This window comes from Phoxinus phoxinus (assembly GCF_949152265.1).
Source record: "Phoxinus phoxinus genome assembly, chromosome: 21".
Taxonomy (NCBI): Eukaryota; Metazoa; Chordata; class Actinopteri; order Cypriniformes; family Leuciscidae; genus Phoxinus; species Phoxinus phoxinus.
Genome location: NC_136896.1, coordinates 3,100,867 through 3,119,797, shown reverse-complemented (window position 1 = coordinate 3,119,797; position 18,931 = coordinate 3,100,867). Strand labels below are relative to the sequence as shown.

Genomic DNA, 18,931 nt, shown 5'->3' with positions numbered 1-18,931 from the left:
AACTCAACTTATTTTACTTTAAAATAAAAAGATAATTGCAAATGTTTCAAATGTATTACTTTACACAAAATATATATATATATATATAATCTTTAAAAAAAAGAAGAAGAAAAAAATCAATATTATCTAATTTGTTTGTTTACTGTTCTGTGGGAGTCTATTGCTCCCCATTTTTAAGACATGGTTTATGGCATTGGATACAGATTCCCTTTCTGTTTAGCTATTAAAGTCGTCGATGTATTACACTGATTATAATATGTCAAGAATTTTTAATAGATTAATAGATATAAAGATAAATATATACTGCACTTAATGGTTCAATTATGCATGAACCCATTCGATCAATGAGGTGTTGTTGCTTAATCCGTAAACCTGAACATAAGTATAAGGCACATTGTTTATTAAAGCTGCTTTTGAACAACAAAGGGATATTTAAAATAATTACATTAATTGGAGGAACCCTTATCCACCCAAAAGAACCTGTCACTAGTTAATCAGGTTTAGATTGCATCATGTGTCAAAATATGAATGCAGTTTGTCTAATTAATATTTTCCATCAATACAAACAAAACAATACAAGCCACAACTGTTGTCCCTCAAGTGAGACACAAACTGTGTCTCGCCCAAACTTTTCCATTCACCCCACTCAAATTCCTGGCATCGGGACAGGCAGTCAGTTCAATGAAAGCTTGGTTGAGCTAATAATAATAATAATCACTGTGAGATGTTAAGCACACTGTCACACTGACTGACAGCTATCTGGTTTAAGAGAAAGTCAAAACAAAAGACCTGAACAGGTTCATAATCTTTACATCACTGTATCAGTATCAGCATCAGCCACTGAAAAATACATTGGTCAAAGGGTAGCCTGCACAACAAACATATAAAATGAGATCAAATTACATTACAATGCATTTAGCAGACACTTTTATCCAATTGTCTTACAATAGAGGATTACATTTATCATAGAACCAACAATGATCATATTCAGGTGCAGGTTTTGGGGGCTTTCACACTGGTAGTTTGGTTCGGAGCGGGGCACGGTTTGCCTGGTCCTGCCAGACTCTCGTACATTTCATTTGTACAGAGAGTCTGGCCTCTCTCCATTGACAAGCGTTAACTTCCTTGTAGGCGGGTCCTCTGTTGAAGTTTAAAACTATTAGATCTGCCCAAAGTCACTCTGGATCTGCCGTAACCAATTGCTAACGTTTAGTCGTGACGCATGACGACTCAAACTAGCGCACAACCTCAACATCATCGTTCTCAGACACTCCCTCTGTTCGCTGATTGGACCGGTAAAAAATTGATCGGAGAAAACCCAAGAATACACCACAATCCCAGACCTACTACTGAAGGAAAATGAAAATTGAGCGGAAGTACGTAGGAGGGCGGAGCCAGGCTAACAGTTCGCATGAAAAATCGCTAATGTGAACGCTGTCATGCGGAGTCGGGTGCGCACTGGGGTACCGAACCCAAGACTACCTCAGGAGACTACCTGAGCATCTAACCCAGACACCAAAATTGCTGTGGCCCAGATCCAGCCCACACTTGACACTTTCATCTGGCCCACATACCGCGTGGAAAGATGGCACTTGGGCGGTCCACTCCTGTTTGCCAGATTTGGGCCACAATTAAGCCATAGCAATGCCGCATGTCAGCCGTAAACAAAACAAATGAAGCAGAACTGGGCCACATCTAACCCAGACACCAAAATTGCTGTGGCCCAGTTCTGGCCCACACTTGACACTTTCATCTGGCCCACATACCGTGTGGAATGATGGCACTTGGGCGGTCCACTCCTGTTTGCCAGATTTGGGCCACAATTAAGCCATAGCAATGCCGCATGTCAGCCGTAAACAAAACAAATGAAGCAGAACTGGGCCACATCTGGCCCAGACATCAAAATTGCTGTGGCCCAGATCTGGCCCACACTTGACACTTTCAAGTGAATCGTTTTCTGGGATAAAAACGGCGTTTTCGTGTAAATTACAGGCCAAAACGCAGAGAAATATCTTAAGAGAAACTTAATGACACTTTCAAAATTAAATGGTTGATAGAGTTTTTGAAGAATAGAGAAAGTCTTTGGAACGTATTTCCTAATTATATATTTAATACTCTTGGAGGCATAGATTTTTTGTTGAAATGTAACTTTTCTGCTGACAAAATTCCTGTAAAATTGGCCAATTTTCACAGACAAGCCCTGCTAGCATGGAAATTGGCATATAAACACAATTTTTCACCACACAACTATTTCATATGGAATAACAAAGACATAGGCTACTATTCAAAAACAAATCACTATTCTATCATACTTGGTTCAATGAAGGGATTATACTCGTAGGACAATTGATTAAAGGGGTCATGACATGAGAAACCAAATTTGCCTTGATCTTTTGGTATATAAGAGGTCTTTGTACCATTAAAACGTCCTGCAAGTTTCATAGCTTAAGACGTCCTCCCCATTATAAACGAATCATTTATTTAATCAAGCTCTAAATACAGCTCGTTCTGGATCCACGGTAAGAAGTGACGCCACGGTACGAAGTGACGTACCAGCGTTTGCATATGACCGCCTCCAGCAGAAGACAGTTACGCTTAAAGCGCAAGACAACTACGCTCATTTCGTATCATTGTCGCGCCCGCGCGCCGCGCGCCTCACAAGTGTTCAGTCGACGGACAGCGAGTGGGTCTGTGTACAGGGAAAGTACGATGCCGCAGATGTGCTGTTCCTGGCTGTGGACAAACAACATCTTTGAATACGCTGCAGAAAGATCCAGTCGTCAGGGAAAAATGGATGCACTTTATTTTTTGCGGACGTCTCAGTCACGGCAGTGTTAGTTTAAGCGTTTGTTCTATACATTTTAAGGATGACTGTTTTGAGCTTTGCCAGAAAACTGTTGCTCAAAGATAAGTCTGTGCCGACTATTCTGGGCTCAACATCGACGACGCAAACTGTAAGTAATGTATTTAAAACTTTAAACGACTTTTTAAATACGCTGAAAGATCCAGTCGTCAGGGAAAAATGGATGCACTTTATTTTTTGCGGACGTCCCAGTCACGGCAGTGTTCTATACATTTAAGGATGACTGTTTTGAGGAAAAAATCCCAATATGATGCTGGCTTTGCCAGAAAACTGTTGCTCAAAGATAAGTCCGTGCCGACTCTTCTGGGCTCAATAACGACGACGCAAACTTACTTTTTACCATGGCTAATATAAACACATTTGTATAAGAGAATCTTGAAAATATGTCGCCTTTCTAGTAGGCCTACATGTGATAGAAAATCAAAAATGTTGCCTTTATCAATGCTGCATCTTCAAAGATGGCCTGTCTGTGCATGCATTTTTGTCCGTGGTACACCCTATCATTTCATTGGAATTAGTTAAATAATGTTAAACTGTTAGCAAATGAAGCTATAGGATAATTATGCAACAATAATCCGTTTTCAAGTGTCTCGGGTTAATTTTTTTTTATTAATTCAAAATAGTTTCACTTTCCATGTGGACACGGGCTGATCCAGTCTTCGTTGTTGTGGTGATGCTTCATTTTGTGGTGATTCCTCATCTGATTCCGGCTCAAACATAATAAGGTTTTATCATTGCAAGAGCCATCGCTTCGCATGCATCACCCGCTATTAAACAGCTGCGCCGAATCCGCAAACCTTCTGGCTGGGGGCGTTAATAATTGATGCATAGGCACTGACGTTAGCCAATCATAACAGTGGGCGTTAACACTGAACTCTTAAAGGGGAAACACCCCCAAAACAGACTGTTTGAATCAGATGATGAGAAACAGGGTGGGAAAAGGTCATAAATCACTACATTTTAAAAGTTTTTTGTAAAAAAAACTATAGTAATACTATAATTGCACCTAAGGGAACATAATAATAAAATAAAAAAAACCATGTCATGACCCCTTTAATTCAAATGGATATTTGTTATCATATACTGAATTTCTACAAAAATTTAAATTACCAGTTAAACCAAGAGAAGTTGCCATTGTTCTTGACGCGATCCCAAAGAGTGTGATGTTACTCTTAAAAAATGCTGAGTCAGTGGAAATCAACATGGATAATCTTTGTAGTAAGATTTTCATCGATAATGTTAATGTTTTAAAACAAAAATGTAGCAATAAGATTATAAGGAATTCTCTTGGTTCTGTGTCTTTTCCTGCAGCAAGATTCTTTTGGTCTTCTTTATTTGGATATATCTCTTGGGGTAAAGCATGGAAATTGCCAAGTAAGTTTTGAGTCAATAACAAAATTAAAGAAGTGTCTTACAAAATACTTCACAGAATTTATCCTGCTAAGCATGTTTTGGAAAGATTTAAACTAAATATTTCATATACTAGTGAATTTTGTGCAATAGAAAAAGAAACAATTTTGCATCTGTTTTTTCACTGTATTTACTTTACTTTATGAAGTGTATGATGGAAATTAATATTTTTGATGTGCTTTTTTATACTCAGAATGACAATTTGGAATGTAAAGAACAACATATTATACAGTTATTTGTTTTATTAGGAAAATACCATATACATAAAAAGAAGTGGGCTCAAGATAAACCAAATTTTCCACATTTTATAAATGACTTTACCCTATATGTACATCTTTTGGAACAAACTAAAAACAAAAAAGCAATGAAAACATGTAATGCTTTGAAAGCACTGGATTTTATGTAAATTATATAATTTTTTATTTTATTTTATTTTTTTCTCTCTTCCTGGCAGCTAATGTTAATGTGATATTGTGAATATGTAATACCTCTTGTTCTTGTGGCATTGAATAATAAAAAAAAAAAATTAAAAAAAAAAGTAACACAGAGAGGGTGGAGGGTCTGGAAAGTGACTTTGAGAAAGCAACATTAGATGACGCTGTCGTGTCGATTGAGGAAGTGTTCTTATGTTCCAGGCTGAATTTCTCTGGGAAGGCGTGTAGAAATTTAGCAGGAATTCTAGGTTGATTTGGCGGTTGCTACTGGAATGGTGGGTCCATTAAAACTCATTCAGTCATCAGTTACTTTTCCCAGTTTATTTGACATGTAGGAGTAGACATTTCTCAGATGGCAGTGATGGTAATTGTTGTTTTATGGTCAACAACACAACAATTCCACACAGACCATGTCTGAATGACAGCTTCTTGGTTCAAACAAGTGGAGACTGAAGCATAATTAGTAAGGGACCACAGGTGATCTTATTAAGACTCATTCAGCCAATCAGATCACAGCAGGAGTTTATACCGGCCCATTTAATTTTTTTTTTAAAAACCATAAACTCAACTCAGCATAATTCTTAAGATTTACTGCACAATAAGTTATTGTAGCTTAAATAAGGCTATAATATATGTAAATACTGTTCTGTGTACCCATCACCACGCAGATACATTTTTTTCTTCCAGATATTCATCTAAAGAGAGCATCACATGTGTTTACTCATTCATTGCAAATTTATTTTTTCTTTTTAAATAATATAAAATAACCCTGAACAAAAACACCATTCGCAGAATTCGAAAATTGCAGGTACAAAATATTAAAAGTTTAAAATAATTCCTTAACATAAGCGTAATAGTTATAGGTACCACTTAACCAATGCAAACAAGACATTCATAAAATAAATTCCTTAAAAAGTCAGAAAAAAAAGAGCAACACCAAACACAGTTTAAAATCAAATAGTGTTCACACAGGCTTAGGATCATTAAAGCCAAATACTGTACACTGATATAAGAGTGTATCAATTATTTCACAGAAATCAATATAAAAGAAACAGAGTTTTAAAACATGTGTTGGAGAATTTCCCTTGTCTCATTTAAAAGTCTGAATGCAGTAATGCGGCATGCCAAGCAGAAAATAGGTCACAAGGATAAGAGAATGGAGCCTGTTGGGAGGCAGTGGAAGAAACATGTGTTATATAAGATGTTTTGAGATGTTCCACCAGGGGAAGATGTATCTAACGGTGGCAAGGCCACAAGGAGTGGCAAAGAAGAAGAGATAGATATGAGGGAGCCCGTTAGGGACCTAGTGACAAGAAAAAGGTATAAAACATGAACACTGGATGTCATTGTAACCTTAGATGTCCAGCTGGCTTCTCACTTTGTTGTTTGTACAATAAAGTTAATTCTTCTGACCTGGAACCTCGACTCTGGGAGCTTCTTTGAGACCCGAACCAAAAAGACTTTGATTTTGCCACAACACCTTCAACCAGAGTTATATAGTTCAGTAGTTTGAGGTAAAACAGATGTTCAGAAATAGTTCACTGGAGTTCATTTAAAGCTTTTATCTGTCATGATTTTTACATTTAAAGTCAAACAAAACTCAATGTTTCCGCACTGCTGAGTCCGTGACATTAGATTCTGGATTTTGCTCTTGGATATTGCTGTTGTTATCATCATGTTTATGGCACAGAAATATCCTCTGGAATCCACAAGGTTTGCTGTAGTTTGATTTCTTTTTGTAAATGATTGTTATTATGATGATGATATGATGATGATGAAGATGAAACTGCCCACAACTACAGCGATGACAGTGTTCCTAGATCCAAAACCATTGTCTGTTCCAGAATCCACCACTCTGTCTGTTCTGTTCTCTGTATTTGAATCTGAAAAAATGCAAATAAAAGAAGTTTAAATCATAAACTCAACTTCAGCCTATCAAACATCAGATTCTCCACTCAAACTTCACAAAACATTTCTGCTGCTGAGAATCTGATCAAACTGATGTCTTGACACACAGACCAAATCTAAACATCTCTAACATCAAGTATCTAGAGAGATTAATATGTTTGGAGACCATCATCATACATCAGTTTCCCTTTTAGACCTTAAACTTTAAAATAATTTATTCACGGGTGATTTTTAAAATGATAAATATTCTGACAAGAGAATAAAGAACAGTTTTATGAGTTTCAAAAGTAACTCAATAATCAATATATTACCTTTCTTTCCAGGAGCTTCAGTTTTACTGGTCTCTGTGAACAGATTTTAAATATGTTTTAATATGTTTGGAGACCATGATCATACATCAGTTTTTGACTTTAAACTTTAAAATAATTTATTCAGAGATTTTTTAAAATATTCTGAAAAGAAACTAACAGCAGTTTACTGTGTTTCATAAGTAACTCAATAATCAATGTAACATATTTAATGTAACATATATCTCTGTTAACAGATTTTAAATCACTGTTAGTAGATTGAAAATACATTTGCAAACATTTATTGAATTATAAACAACAGTATTATACGGTACCTGTTATGTTCACAGTGAATTCAGTTTAAGTCTTTGCACATGTTGTTTGCACTAAGAATCTGAATTGTCCTGTTTACAGCTATATAATGACCATTTAACAGCTTCTTGTATTCTGTCAACCAATTTGTATTCAATAATAAATAGTTATAATACAATTTAATATATTTATTATCAAGATCCTCAGTGACAGGTTCAGGTTTACTGGTCTCTGTTAACAGATTTTAAACCACTGATTGAAAATAAAAGTACAGTTGGTTGCAAACATGTATTGAATTATAAACAAAAGTATTAAATACGGTACCTGTTATGTTCACAGTGAATTCTGTTTGTGTCGGTTGACAATTTGTTTGCATAAAGAATCTGAATTGTCCCGTCATTGCTTTATTTGGACTGAATCTGCATGTGGAGCTGTTTCTCTGTTCACAGGAGTCCAGAGGAAACTCTTCTCTACAGATTTCGGAGTTATTATATTTCTCAGGATATTGAAACTTAAACAATGTAATGCAGCATTCAGACTTCTTCAGAGAGACGCTGCATGTGAAAGTTACTTCTTGATCCACAGTTCCAGTCACATCCTCACAGCGTACACTGATGCCATCTGAAAAATAACAGTGTATATCATATCATATCGCAACTGAACAATAATACAAAATCTGTTTTTTGTTACATCTCAGTAAACCTTTAACATATCAGACTTCTTGTGTTTGTATCAGTCATATAATGAACACAAACCACTGCATTATGTGTGTAAGCAGCCAAGTCTACTACTTTAAGCAGCTGATGGTTGCTGGACAGTGCTTGTTAATGGACGCGCTCGCTCGGGTTGTTATTCACTGCAATGTCCACACCAAGTTCTCTGGTTTCATTGTAGATTTATTTTACCGTGAATGGTCCTCATTTCCAGTAAGCAAGAGTCCAACAGACAGTCAATAAATCCACAGTTCCAAGTCTTTCACCAATACAGATTTCCTACTGCGCAGCATGGCCTAGAATACCTCAGTGTAGCATAGCATAGCTTAGCGGTCAAAAAACTGTGTGCACCTTTCCTCCAGCAACACATGTCACCTGAAGGAAGGTTCCTACCTATATTCAGCAACCAATTACCCAAAGAGAGACCCCTACTGGACACACACTTACATCAGATTTAAATAAAGACAAAATGGCTCTTACATACCGGCCCCTAATTGGGATAAATCAAACATACCAATTCCCAACACATAAACAAAGAGCCACACATAAATACAAATAGTGAGAACAATAAACACACATGATGCTTATAACAAAACACCTTAGCCCATAGACTCGTGTAAAAAACAAAGCTTTGCTACAGGCCTGTCTATAACACTGGTCTTAGTTTGTAAACGGACAGAGCGAACCAGCCCCTTTTTGTCAGGAAATGTTTCCAAGACTCTTCCGAGTGGCCAGGAGCCTCGAGGCGCCGTTGGATCCATAATGGTCACAATGTCTCCAGGCTTGAGGCTATTCTTAGTTTTATTCCATTTCTGTCTTTCCTGAAGCAAAGGTAAGTATTCTCTCACCCATCTCTTCCAAAAGAGATCTGAAATGTACTGGACCTGTCTCCACCTTCTTTTTATGTACAAATCATGTGCATCAAACAATCCAGGAGATACAGTCGGTTTTCCTTTCAGCAACAGGATATGATTAGGGGTCAGAGCTTCAAGATCCATTGGATCATCAGACAATTTGGTGATTGGTCGATCATTCAAGATGGCCTCAACTTCACACAAGACTGTATGGAAACCATCGTCATCGAGCATCTGCTGTTGGAGAACTGCAGTGAGGATTTTCCTCAACATGCGGATGACCCGCTCCCAAACCCCACCATAATGGGACCCAGCAGGAGGATTGAAACTCCACTTTATACCCTTCTGGCATAAAACTCCTTGAATGTTAGCCTGATTCAATGATGAAAGTGCCTCCCTAAGTTCTCTCTTTGCCCCGATGAAATTTGTACCATTATCTGATAGAAGATGCTCCACTTGCCCTCTTCTACTGATAAATCGGCGCAGAGCATTAATACAGGCATCTGTGTCAAGAGAAGTGGCCAATTCAAGGTGAACTGCTCTGCTGGCCATGCAGGTGAAGATGACACCATAACGCTTAGCTGTGCCTCTTCCCTTCTTCACCACTATTGGTCCAAAATAGTCAACACCCGTGTTGGTAAATGGTGGATGGTCTGGCAGAATCCTCTCCTTGGGTAGGTCAGCCATCTTCTGCCCCATCATCCGGCCATTATATCTTTTACAGAAACAACATTCTGCTATGATCTTTCTCACAGCTGAGGTGGCACCTGTGATCCAATACCTCCTTCTTAATGTAGACAACATGTGGTTACGCCCACTATGGCCAAGCTGTTGATGTAAATCCTTCAGTATGAGGGTAGCCACATGCTGATCTTTAGTGAGGAGTAGTGGATATTTTGTCTCTTCTGGCAAGGAGCCCCGTGTCAGCCGCCCTCCGACTCTCAAAAGCCCATCATCCAACCATGGGTCCAGCTTATAGATGGTACTCCGTTTGCTTACTATATCCTTTCCAGAAGACAAAGCAGCGATCTCCTCAGGGAATCTTTGCTGTTGGCAGTAGCAGATTATGGTCAGCTCAGCTTTCATAAGATCTTCTGCTGACAAGGTTTGTCCTTCTGTTGCACCTTTAACTACCCGACTCTCTTGCACCAAGGCACTCTGCTTGTTAGCATCAGCAATATTCAACTCCATCCTCTTGCGAGTTCTTCTCAACAATAATATCCTCTTCAACCTAAGCAACCAGGCAACTGCTACTCGAAGTTTCCTCCAATCTGAAAAGTAGGCCATCAGCCAATCTGTACCCTTCAGTGAACCTTGAGTATTTACCACATTTACAACAGCTTTTTTCTTGACCTCGAGGTCGTCAACCCCTACTGCAGTGAGCACAAGATTTTTGGGCCAATCCTCTTCTGGTTTGTACAGAAACTTGGGACCTTGTAAAAGGACTTGATTCAAAGATGTTCCATTGAATGCCGCACCACAATCAAAAACCACCCGCAAGTTTCTCTTCTTGGGATGACGTACACCATGGTGAGGAATGTACCACACCTTGCCGCTCTCACGTTTAAGCTGATGAGTGGGCACTTCCTCTGCATATCCCTTTGCAAGCATTTCATTTACAAATGATACATACTCCTGATAAAACTGATCATCTCTCTGGAATCTCCTCTTCAATCCAAGTATCCGCTGTTTTGCCACAGAGAAATTGTTGGGCAGATACACATTTTCTTTTTTAAATGGCAACTTTAAGGTATAATGATTGTCCTGAAGCTTGGCAGAACTCTCTGCAATCTCCAAAAATCTAATATCCTCTCTTGACAATTTTTGTACATTAGATTTTTTATAATATTTCATATCTAGTAATGAGAGGGTCACATATTATGATTTATTATGAATTATAGCTTACATTTAATAGTAATACACACTACAGTCTCTGCATGCAACATCCTGACTGTTTCTTTTAATCATGTGCATCAGATAGAGTCAGCAGAGAAACACAAGATCCTGTAGTCTTGACTGAAAATGTGATTTTCTGCTTGTATGAACACATTATTTTAGTGTGAGAGAATAAACACATAAATTGGCAGACAATGCACTGCTCCCTGACTCTAATGGATTCCCCTGTGTAAGTCATCCAAAAGTAATTGTTCAAACACTTGGACTGAACTGGATAAACTTCAAAAGGTTTAAAGAGCAGCTTGTGCTTTAATCAAATTTGACCTTTTTTTCTTCATTAGGCCTATCTTAGATTTATTCCCTCCTCAAAATTAGCACACACTCTTTCAAGGGGAAAGTGTATTCACTTACCATCAACTTGACAGACAGCAGGAAAAGTCCAAAGAATGAACAGTTGCACTGCTATTAAAGCAATCATGGTTTTCATTCTGCAATAGAATTTTTTTTACAAATTTGCATTTTTTTTGGCATGACAAATCAAGAGTGAAACTTAAACAACTAGGACTAATAAGAAAGTGCTAGATTAAATAGTAAATATAGACGGTTTACTGAAAGTTGAGCAGAAATGTCAGAATTAGCTTCAGGTTGTGTTCGTGTGCGTTAGTGCTCACAAGTAAGTTGCAATTCTATCATATATATAAGTCAATATTAGCGATAATAGGCTATTAAGGTTGAGTTTACAGTCAGCCTTTATCTCTGTTGTAGCCTATGTAGCTTATATGGCATTCTTATTGTGGTTCACGTTTCAGGACATGTTTAGCACTGTTTATTTAAGTAACTATTAGCCTCAATTGTGTTTATGTTAGTTAACATATGTTTATTTCCTTTCTTTTTGCACCACACTGTAAAGTTCATAAGAAATAGTGCCTGTGCATCTGTATTTCAAACCATATAAAAACCTTCAACGAATATCCCTGCCTTCCGTGTCCTGACTAGACACCCCATATTGATGATTAATTTTCGGAACCAGTAGAGCCCCATTACAATAAAGAACCACAAGATTTAACAATAAAGCACAGAGAACACAATGAAAAAGATCCATTCATGATAATATTGCAGCTGAATCTACAGAGCCACGACAGAAATTGAACATGATGAAATACAATTAATTATATTGCATTGTCTGCACCATGGCTGAATGCAAAAATATTACTGTGTAGGAAACACTGCAACATTATTCAGACAAACTTATCACACAAAAAAAAAAAAAATTCTATTTTCAGGCATTTTGAAATATCGGCAAAATACAAAAACACCATGAATTTACTAAAGATGGTCCTGTGACTGGTTATGGACAAGGTTATTATTTTCTTGCTCACCTCTGGTCTGTATGTCTTCAGCGTGTGAGTTCATGTGACAGCTCATGCGAGCATGTAAATAAAGACTTCTAAACTACTACTACTAAACTTAAACACTACCCAAGAACCTGTCATGGTGAAATCTCTTCCTCATCAATGGTTTAATATGGATTGCAACACCTCTACATGCAGTCGTTAAACAGGTTCATGAATGCAGTTTGTAGAAAATGTTCTAATAATATGGTAGCCTATGTGTACCACAGTTGTGCCTCGAGCGAGGTGCTTGGAAAGCTCTTCTCACTTTCATTGTAGCTAAACATTCATTTTAAAATGGCTAATTCTCATTACATCTTAATTCTAAATGTCTGTCTTTTTTTTCCATTTTTGTCCATTCGTTCAAACCTTCAGCATCACTCGACAGGGAATCAGTCCAAGCATAAAAGCCAGTTGGCTAATAAATAGGCCTAATCATGAGTATGATATTGATAATCATAGTTGGTATGAACTGTCTTTAGTCTGAGGCGTCAGTGCATATAGGCTACTAAACACCTATACATTAAAAATGACCTATTATTAAAAAAAGGGATTTAATTATTCACGTAGAATTATCAAGTAGCCTACTAACTGTCAAATGAACAATTCTGAAACGGTTTAACTAATTGACCTATTATTATAGTAGCCTATTATTACTTACTAAAACACAATCAAGAATCAGGTGCATTTCATTAGTCTGTTATTTATTTCTGTATTCTAGGCCATCATAAAGAGAGGCTGTACAAACACGGTCCTTACAGAACTTTTTACAAGCGAACCACACACTGTATGAAAGACCAGGAACAAAGGGAAAGAATAAAGAAACGTCAAAGAAATTAAAAGTAAACAAAACAACTTAGTGTGTCTTTAACTTTCACTCAATAACAATTTCAGTTTTGTCCTCATCTACAATTATAACAAGCTTAAACAAGCAGCAATCCTCCACCAAGAGTCATCAGACGACACTCAACCAACAACAGAAATGATGCATATATTCACCTCAGAACAAACAAGACACAAGATGCAAATGAGAGCAGAAGAATTTCATGCTGTTTATGTACATTCAGGTGCTGCTTAAATGTGTGTGTGTAATATATGACTGCTATAATGCATTGCAACAGTTACGTTATATTCCAACTGCAACACGATCTCATGAAAGTGTGTATCTATACCACGAATGTTATTTCTCGTAGCATTTTTCAGAGGTGGACAAAGTACACAACTCCCTTACTTGAGTAAAAGTACAGATACTACTGGTCAAATATTACTCCGTTACAAGTAAAAGTTGTAAAGACCGATTTTTACTTAAATAAAAGTACAGAAGTACTCATTTTTAAAAGTAGCCTACTTAAGTATAAAAGTAAATGTCAATGCATTGTTTTATTATTGTTGCATGTAATAGCCAATTTACAGTACCTTATGCCTCTGAATCTCTGCCTGCATACCCTCATATCAATATCACATTTATTTCTAACACAGGTCCTGTAGTGGGATTGAATAAGTCACTCAATAACGTCCACAATGGTTTCGGACACCCAAATGGCTGTTCCCAGTTTTTTGGATTTTAGTGTGAATATGTTAGCCTTGTTATCTATAAGCTGTGCTCCAAAACAATGACAAATTTTGCATTTAGAAGACCAAACCCAACGATGACAATTAAAATCATGTTGATGTCAGAATCCAATGTCAGATTGACGTTAATCTTCAACGTTGGACAGACGTTGTATTGTGGTTGAAAATCGGTGCGTGTGTATTACACGCCATAAAGTGCGTATCATATGCACGCGAAAACTATTTTTGGCGTATTATGGCACGAGAAATATTCGTCGTATATGCAATTCATATAACTGACTGCTACACACTTGATTTTAATTTAAGTATCGTGTAAACTTCCTTTTTCTCACTTTCTCAGAACAGTATTCATTTCTCAGAAAATGAATCTCACCCACTCACTGGTACAACTTGATCATGAGGTTCCAGATATTCGTCTTTAGAGAGAAACACAAATGTTTCCTCATTCCATTGCTTTTTAAAAGAATAAAACATTCTGTGCTATCAAACAACATTTACATCATTAGAAAATTGCATGTGTACAATAATAATTACAGTAAAAAATCATTTCCATACCAACTACAAAATTAACATTCATTATATACATTCCATGAACGTCAGAACAAATAAATTAAAAAAGCAAACGCAATTCGGTTTTTGCTGCTTTGCCCTTTAAATGTCCACACAGGCTCAAGTTAATTAGAGCCACACACAGACCACACACACACACAGACCACACACAGACCACACACACACACAGACCACACACACACACACAGACCACACACACACACACAGACCACACACACACACACAGACCACACACACAGACCACACACACAGACCACACACACAGACCACACACACAGACCACACACACACACACACAGACCACACACACACACACACACACACACACACAGACCACACACACACACACACACACACACAGACCACACACACACACAGACCACACACACACACACACACACAGACCACACACACACACAGACCACACACACACACACACACACACAGATCAATAATTTACCAATATTTCACAGAAATCAGAGTTATATAGTTCAGCAGTTTGAGGTTTAACAGATAATGTACAGATATAGTTTATGGAGTTCTTATAAAGTTGATGATCCTCACATTAAAAGTAAAAAAAACTCAATGTCAGTGACATTAGATCACATTTTCTGTTTCTTTGTTGTCCAGAAACATCCTCTTCTGTTTGAGGTGTTGTTTCATTTTGTAAATGATTGGCATGATGACGATGATAAAGCAGCTTACAGCAGCAGCGATGACAGCAACTTTAAATCCACGACTTTCTGCTTTTTCCTGTTTAGATGTTTCTCCCCCGACAGGTTCTTCTGGAAAAGTACATTTAAAACGTTTTTTCACGACATTGTTTAAAACCATTTATTCACAGGTGATTTAAAATGCTACATATGCTGAAAAGAGACTAACGAGCAGTTTTCTGAGTTCCATAATTAACCTTGAGCTCAATAATCAATAACTATAATTTATTTATTTCTTACCAGGACCTTTGCCATTTCTTCCTTTCTTACCAGGATCCTCAGTGACAGGTCCAGGTTTACTGGTCTCTGTTAACAGATTTTAAACCACTGTTAGTAGAGATTGCAAATTAAGTTTCAAACATTTATTGAATCTCATCACGGGTCTTTTACTGTATTTCAAGACATTTGTCAAGTTTTTGTCCTTAAAATGCTCTTGCGTGTCGATACTTTCATCCCAATTGAGGCATTTAAAGCTGTTTAACTTCAAAAACAGTGACGATACCAACTCACGACTTAGAAACGTCATAGCTTTACAGTCGCTACACTATTTTATTGATAATTCGCGGGCAGCGCTGACAAGATTCAATGCACATGAACATCTCATCTGTGTGTGTGTGTGTGTGTGTGTGTGTGTGTGTGTGTGTGTGTGTTTGTGTGTGTGGAGACAGAGATGAAGAACAACAGCGTGATTTAAATAGATAATAAAAGGTAATTTAGAAGGGAAAGCATAGAAGTTGTTTGTCATTTTTTTCCTTTTGTTTTTCATATTTGTTTTGGTCAGTGTCTTGGAATGAAATAATAAGATGGTGAAGTGTAATGCGGTCGAAAGACATTGAACTACTTCATTGCTGTGCGTTTACTGGAAAATAATTCACACCTCGAAACATTCATCAATCAATCAGCATCAAGCATTCAACAGTCTCGTGGTATAATAAAATATATTACCTTTCTTTCCAGGATCTTCAGTGACAGGTTCAGGTTTACTGGTCTCTGTGAACAGATTTTAAACCACTGTTAGTAGATTGAAAATAAAAGTACAGTTGTAAACATTTATTGAATTATAAACAACAGTATTACTGTACCTGTTATATTCACAGTGAATTCTGTTGTTTTCTGTCCACATGTTGTTTGCACAAAGAATCTGAATTTTCCCATTATTGCTGTAGTTGAACTGAAGCTGTATGGGAAGCGGATTCTCTGTTCACAGGAGTCACGAGGAAACTCTTCTCTACAGATTGCGGGGTTATTATATATCTCAGGATATAGAAACTTGTACAATCTAATGCAGCATCCAGACTTCTTCAGAGAGCATGTGAGAGTTACTTCTTCATCCACAGTTCCAGTCACATCCTCACAGCGTACACTGATGTCATCTGAAAAATAACAGTGTGTATCATATCATATCGCAACTGAACAATAATACAAAATGTCTGTAACTTTAATAAGAAAATCAGATTCACTTCCACTGAATATTGTGCATCTTTATTTTATTTTCTTGTGTGATATATTAATCAAATTCATATATTGACCAAAACATTTTCCATTATTTTAGAATTTAGTCCCTTCTTAACACACACACACACACACACACACACACACACACACACACACACACACACACACACACACACACACACACACACACACACACACACACACACACACACACACACACACACACACACACACACTCTTTCTAGGGGAGAGTGTATTCTCTTACCATCAGCTTGACAGACAGCAGGAAAAATCCAAACCAGAATGAACAGTTGCACTGCACTATTCATGTTTTTGATTCTGCAATATAAAAAAAAAAATAGAAAGTTGCACTTTACTTAACGATTTACTGAAAGTTGAGCAAAAATGTCAGAATTTATCAGCAAAAGTTTGCTTGATTAAATCAAGTCCATTAGGAATAGATCAACCAAAAACAACAAGTCTGCCATCATTTGAACAGTGTATATGGATCAGTAAATATAAAGGATATTATTTTCCTGTTGATAGAGAGAGTTATTGCTCTCCTCTGGTCTGTATGTCTGCAGTGTGTGAGTTCATTACTTCGCCTACATTTCACTTTCACTTTTTGTTTTTGTCACTCCCTGACTTGCAAATCTCAGTGAAGACAGCTGGCACTTCAATACTTAAAATCCTCCTAGTGAATATAGCCTAGGCTACTACCCATCAAAATCGTTGCTTATTATTACTCGGATTAATAGGTCAAGAATTTTAATAACTTGGATTTAATTGCTCTACTCTTCAATGCTATAATAGTAATGCGCATGACTGCCCTTCAAAGAGTCAAGGTGGTGCTGTTGTTTCCCTTTACTATTGCACACCTGAACTAACACAACAGGGAGATTCTTCTTCTTTGTAATGCATTAAACTCAATGGAGGAACCCTTATAAAGAACCTGTCAATCTCTCACTCGGTATGCAGGCGGTTAATGGATTGCATCACCAGTCAAAGTATGAATGCATGCAGTTTGTCTAATATTTTCCATCATTACAAACAAGCCACAACTGTTGTTCCTCGAGTCAAAACGGTGGGCTACAGATAGTCTGTTCTTATGTTACGTTATCTTGAGTGTTACTTGGCGAATACTTCAATATTAACATGAGCGGAGTGGAATAAAGAAAGTCTTTAGTAGGATTGATATTCAAAACGGTAAGCGCGCACTGCTCTGTTTATGGTTTGTGTATCTGCAGACTGCAGAGTTGGTTTCTCTTTTTAAATGACGAATATAGACGAGTATCTGCATAAATGTTGTCTCATTTACAGTTGTCTCATTACACATTATGCAAAGCCTTGTAGTATGCCAACATAAGGATTTTAAAATCAATACGGTAGCCTACGTAACAGGTAGCCAGTGCAAACTCCAAGACATGGGTAATATGATCCCTATAGCCATGAGGAGCCGAATTTGGTAGATATTGCAGTTTGTCAATTGTTGATTTAGATACCCCAGTTAGAAGACCAGTAGCCTAGTCAACACATAAAAACACAAAAGAGTTTATCAAACTCTCAGCAACTGAGAAGGACAACATAAGGGAACATAAACATGCATTTGAAATGGCTATAGAATCATTGGGTTGTAATATATTCGCTGCGGGGACGATTGTGACACGATCTGTGTGATCTGGGCATGATTTGTCTAAAGGGTGGACATCCATATAACCCCTTACACCTGTCATCATAGTTAACAAATATGCCATGTCAAACTTTTTCCAATTATAACATTTTATTATAATTATAACAAAATATCTTAAAACATCTTATTATTAAAAAATTATAAATATAGCCTAACATGCTAAATAAAACAACACATTATAACGAGCTCCGTGAGAAACTGCGACATGAACCATGGCGTTATCATTATAAACATCAACGCATCAACTAGTGAGAACGAGCACGAGATACTGTATTCCTCGGAGAGGAGCAACAATTTTAAAAATGCCTTCGGGTGTAAGGGCTAAACAAAAAAGGCTACATTGGTTACAAATACTGTAACTTTTGATTACTAGCCTACTTTATATGGTATCACCAGAAAATGTGATCCAAATGCAGCCCATGTAGAACTTCACCAAAAACCTTCCTCCTTATTCCTTTACTGAGTTATTGAATGCCAAATAAGAAAGATAGACCTATGTAAAATAATAATAATAATAAAAAAATCTTAGAATGATATGTCCAAATGTGATGAATTTATTTTCTAAAAAGTTTTCTATCAATACATACCTTTTGGCTCTCCTTGCTGTAGTTTTGGAGTTAGGCTACGAGTCTTTACTGTTTTTGTATTCCACTCAGAAAAATGTCTTCGGGTCTGTCTGGCAACTTTTTCCATTCGGTTCTCCAGCACTGAGATCACAAGCTATAAGCATAAAACCCAGACAAATAGCACGAGTATGATCATGATGATCTGGCGGTTTGCAGCTCCTCTGCTGTTAGGAGGCAATGGCATGCGCGACTCCACAGAAAAACAAAATAAGAGTCCTTTTTTAATGCTGTCCATGT

The 18,931-nt window shown here is 37.2% G+C and overlaps 2 protein-coding genes across 4 annotated transcripts; both read right to left on the bottom strand.

Moving 5' to 3' along the window:
- Positions 1–4,507: 4,507 nt before the first annotated feature.
- LOC306989730 (uncharacterized protein) lies at positions 4,508–12,193 on the bottom strand. Of its 2 annotated transcripts, XM_079595667.1 has the most exons (5): positions 12,057–12,193; positions 11,089–11,165; positions 7,539–7,835; positions 6,927–6,959; positions 4,508–6,590 (listed from the first exon to the last, which is right to left on the bottom strand). In XM_079595667.1, exons 2-5 carry the CDS (start codon positions 11,162–11,164, stop codon positions 6,460–6,462), a joined length of 537 nt encoding a protein of 178 aa, XP_079451793.1. In that variant the 5' UTR covers position 11,165; positions 12,057–12,193; the 3' UTR covers positions 4,508–6,459. The 2 variants fall into 2 exon arrangements, with proteins under 2 accessions (XP_079451793.1, XP_079451794.1); XM_079595668.1 differs by lacking the exons at positions 11,089–11,165; positions 12,057–12,193 and adding an exon at positions 8,120–8,297.
- A 559-nt stretch (positions 12,194–12,752) lies between these two features.
- Positions 12,753–18,931, bottom strand: LOC306989728 (uncharacterized protein). 2 transcript variants are annotated; one of them, XM_079595664.1, is made up of 6 exons: positions 18,656–18,931; positions 16,644–16,717; positions 16,006–16,296; positions 15,869–15,913; positions 15,164–15,229; positions 12,753–14,995 (listed from the first exon to the last, which is right to left on the bottom strand). In XM_079595664.1, the coding sequence occupies exons 2-6, from the start codon at positions 16,705–16,707 to the stop codon at positions 14,808–14,810; spliced, it is 654 nt and encodes a 217-aa protein (XP_079451790.1). In that variant the 5' UTR covers positions 16,708–16,717; positions 18,656–18,931; the 3' UTR covers positions 12,753–14,807. The 2 variants fall into 2 exon arrangements, with proteins under 2 accessions (XP_079451790.1, XP_079451791.1); XM_079595665.1 differs by having other exon boundaries at positions 15,194–15,229; positions 18,656–18,910.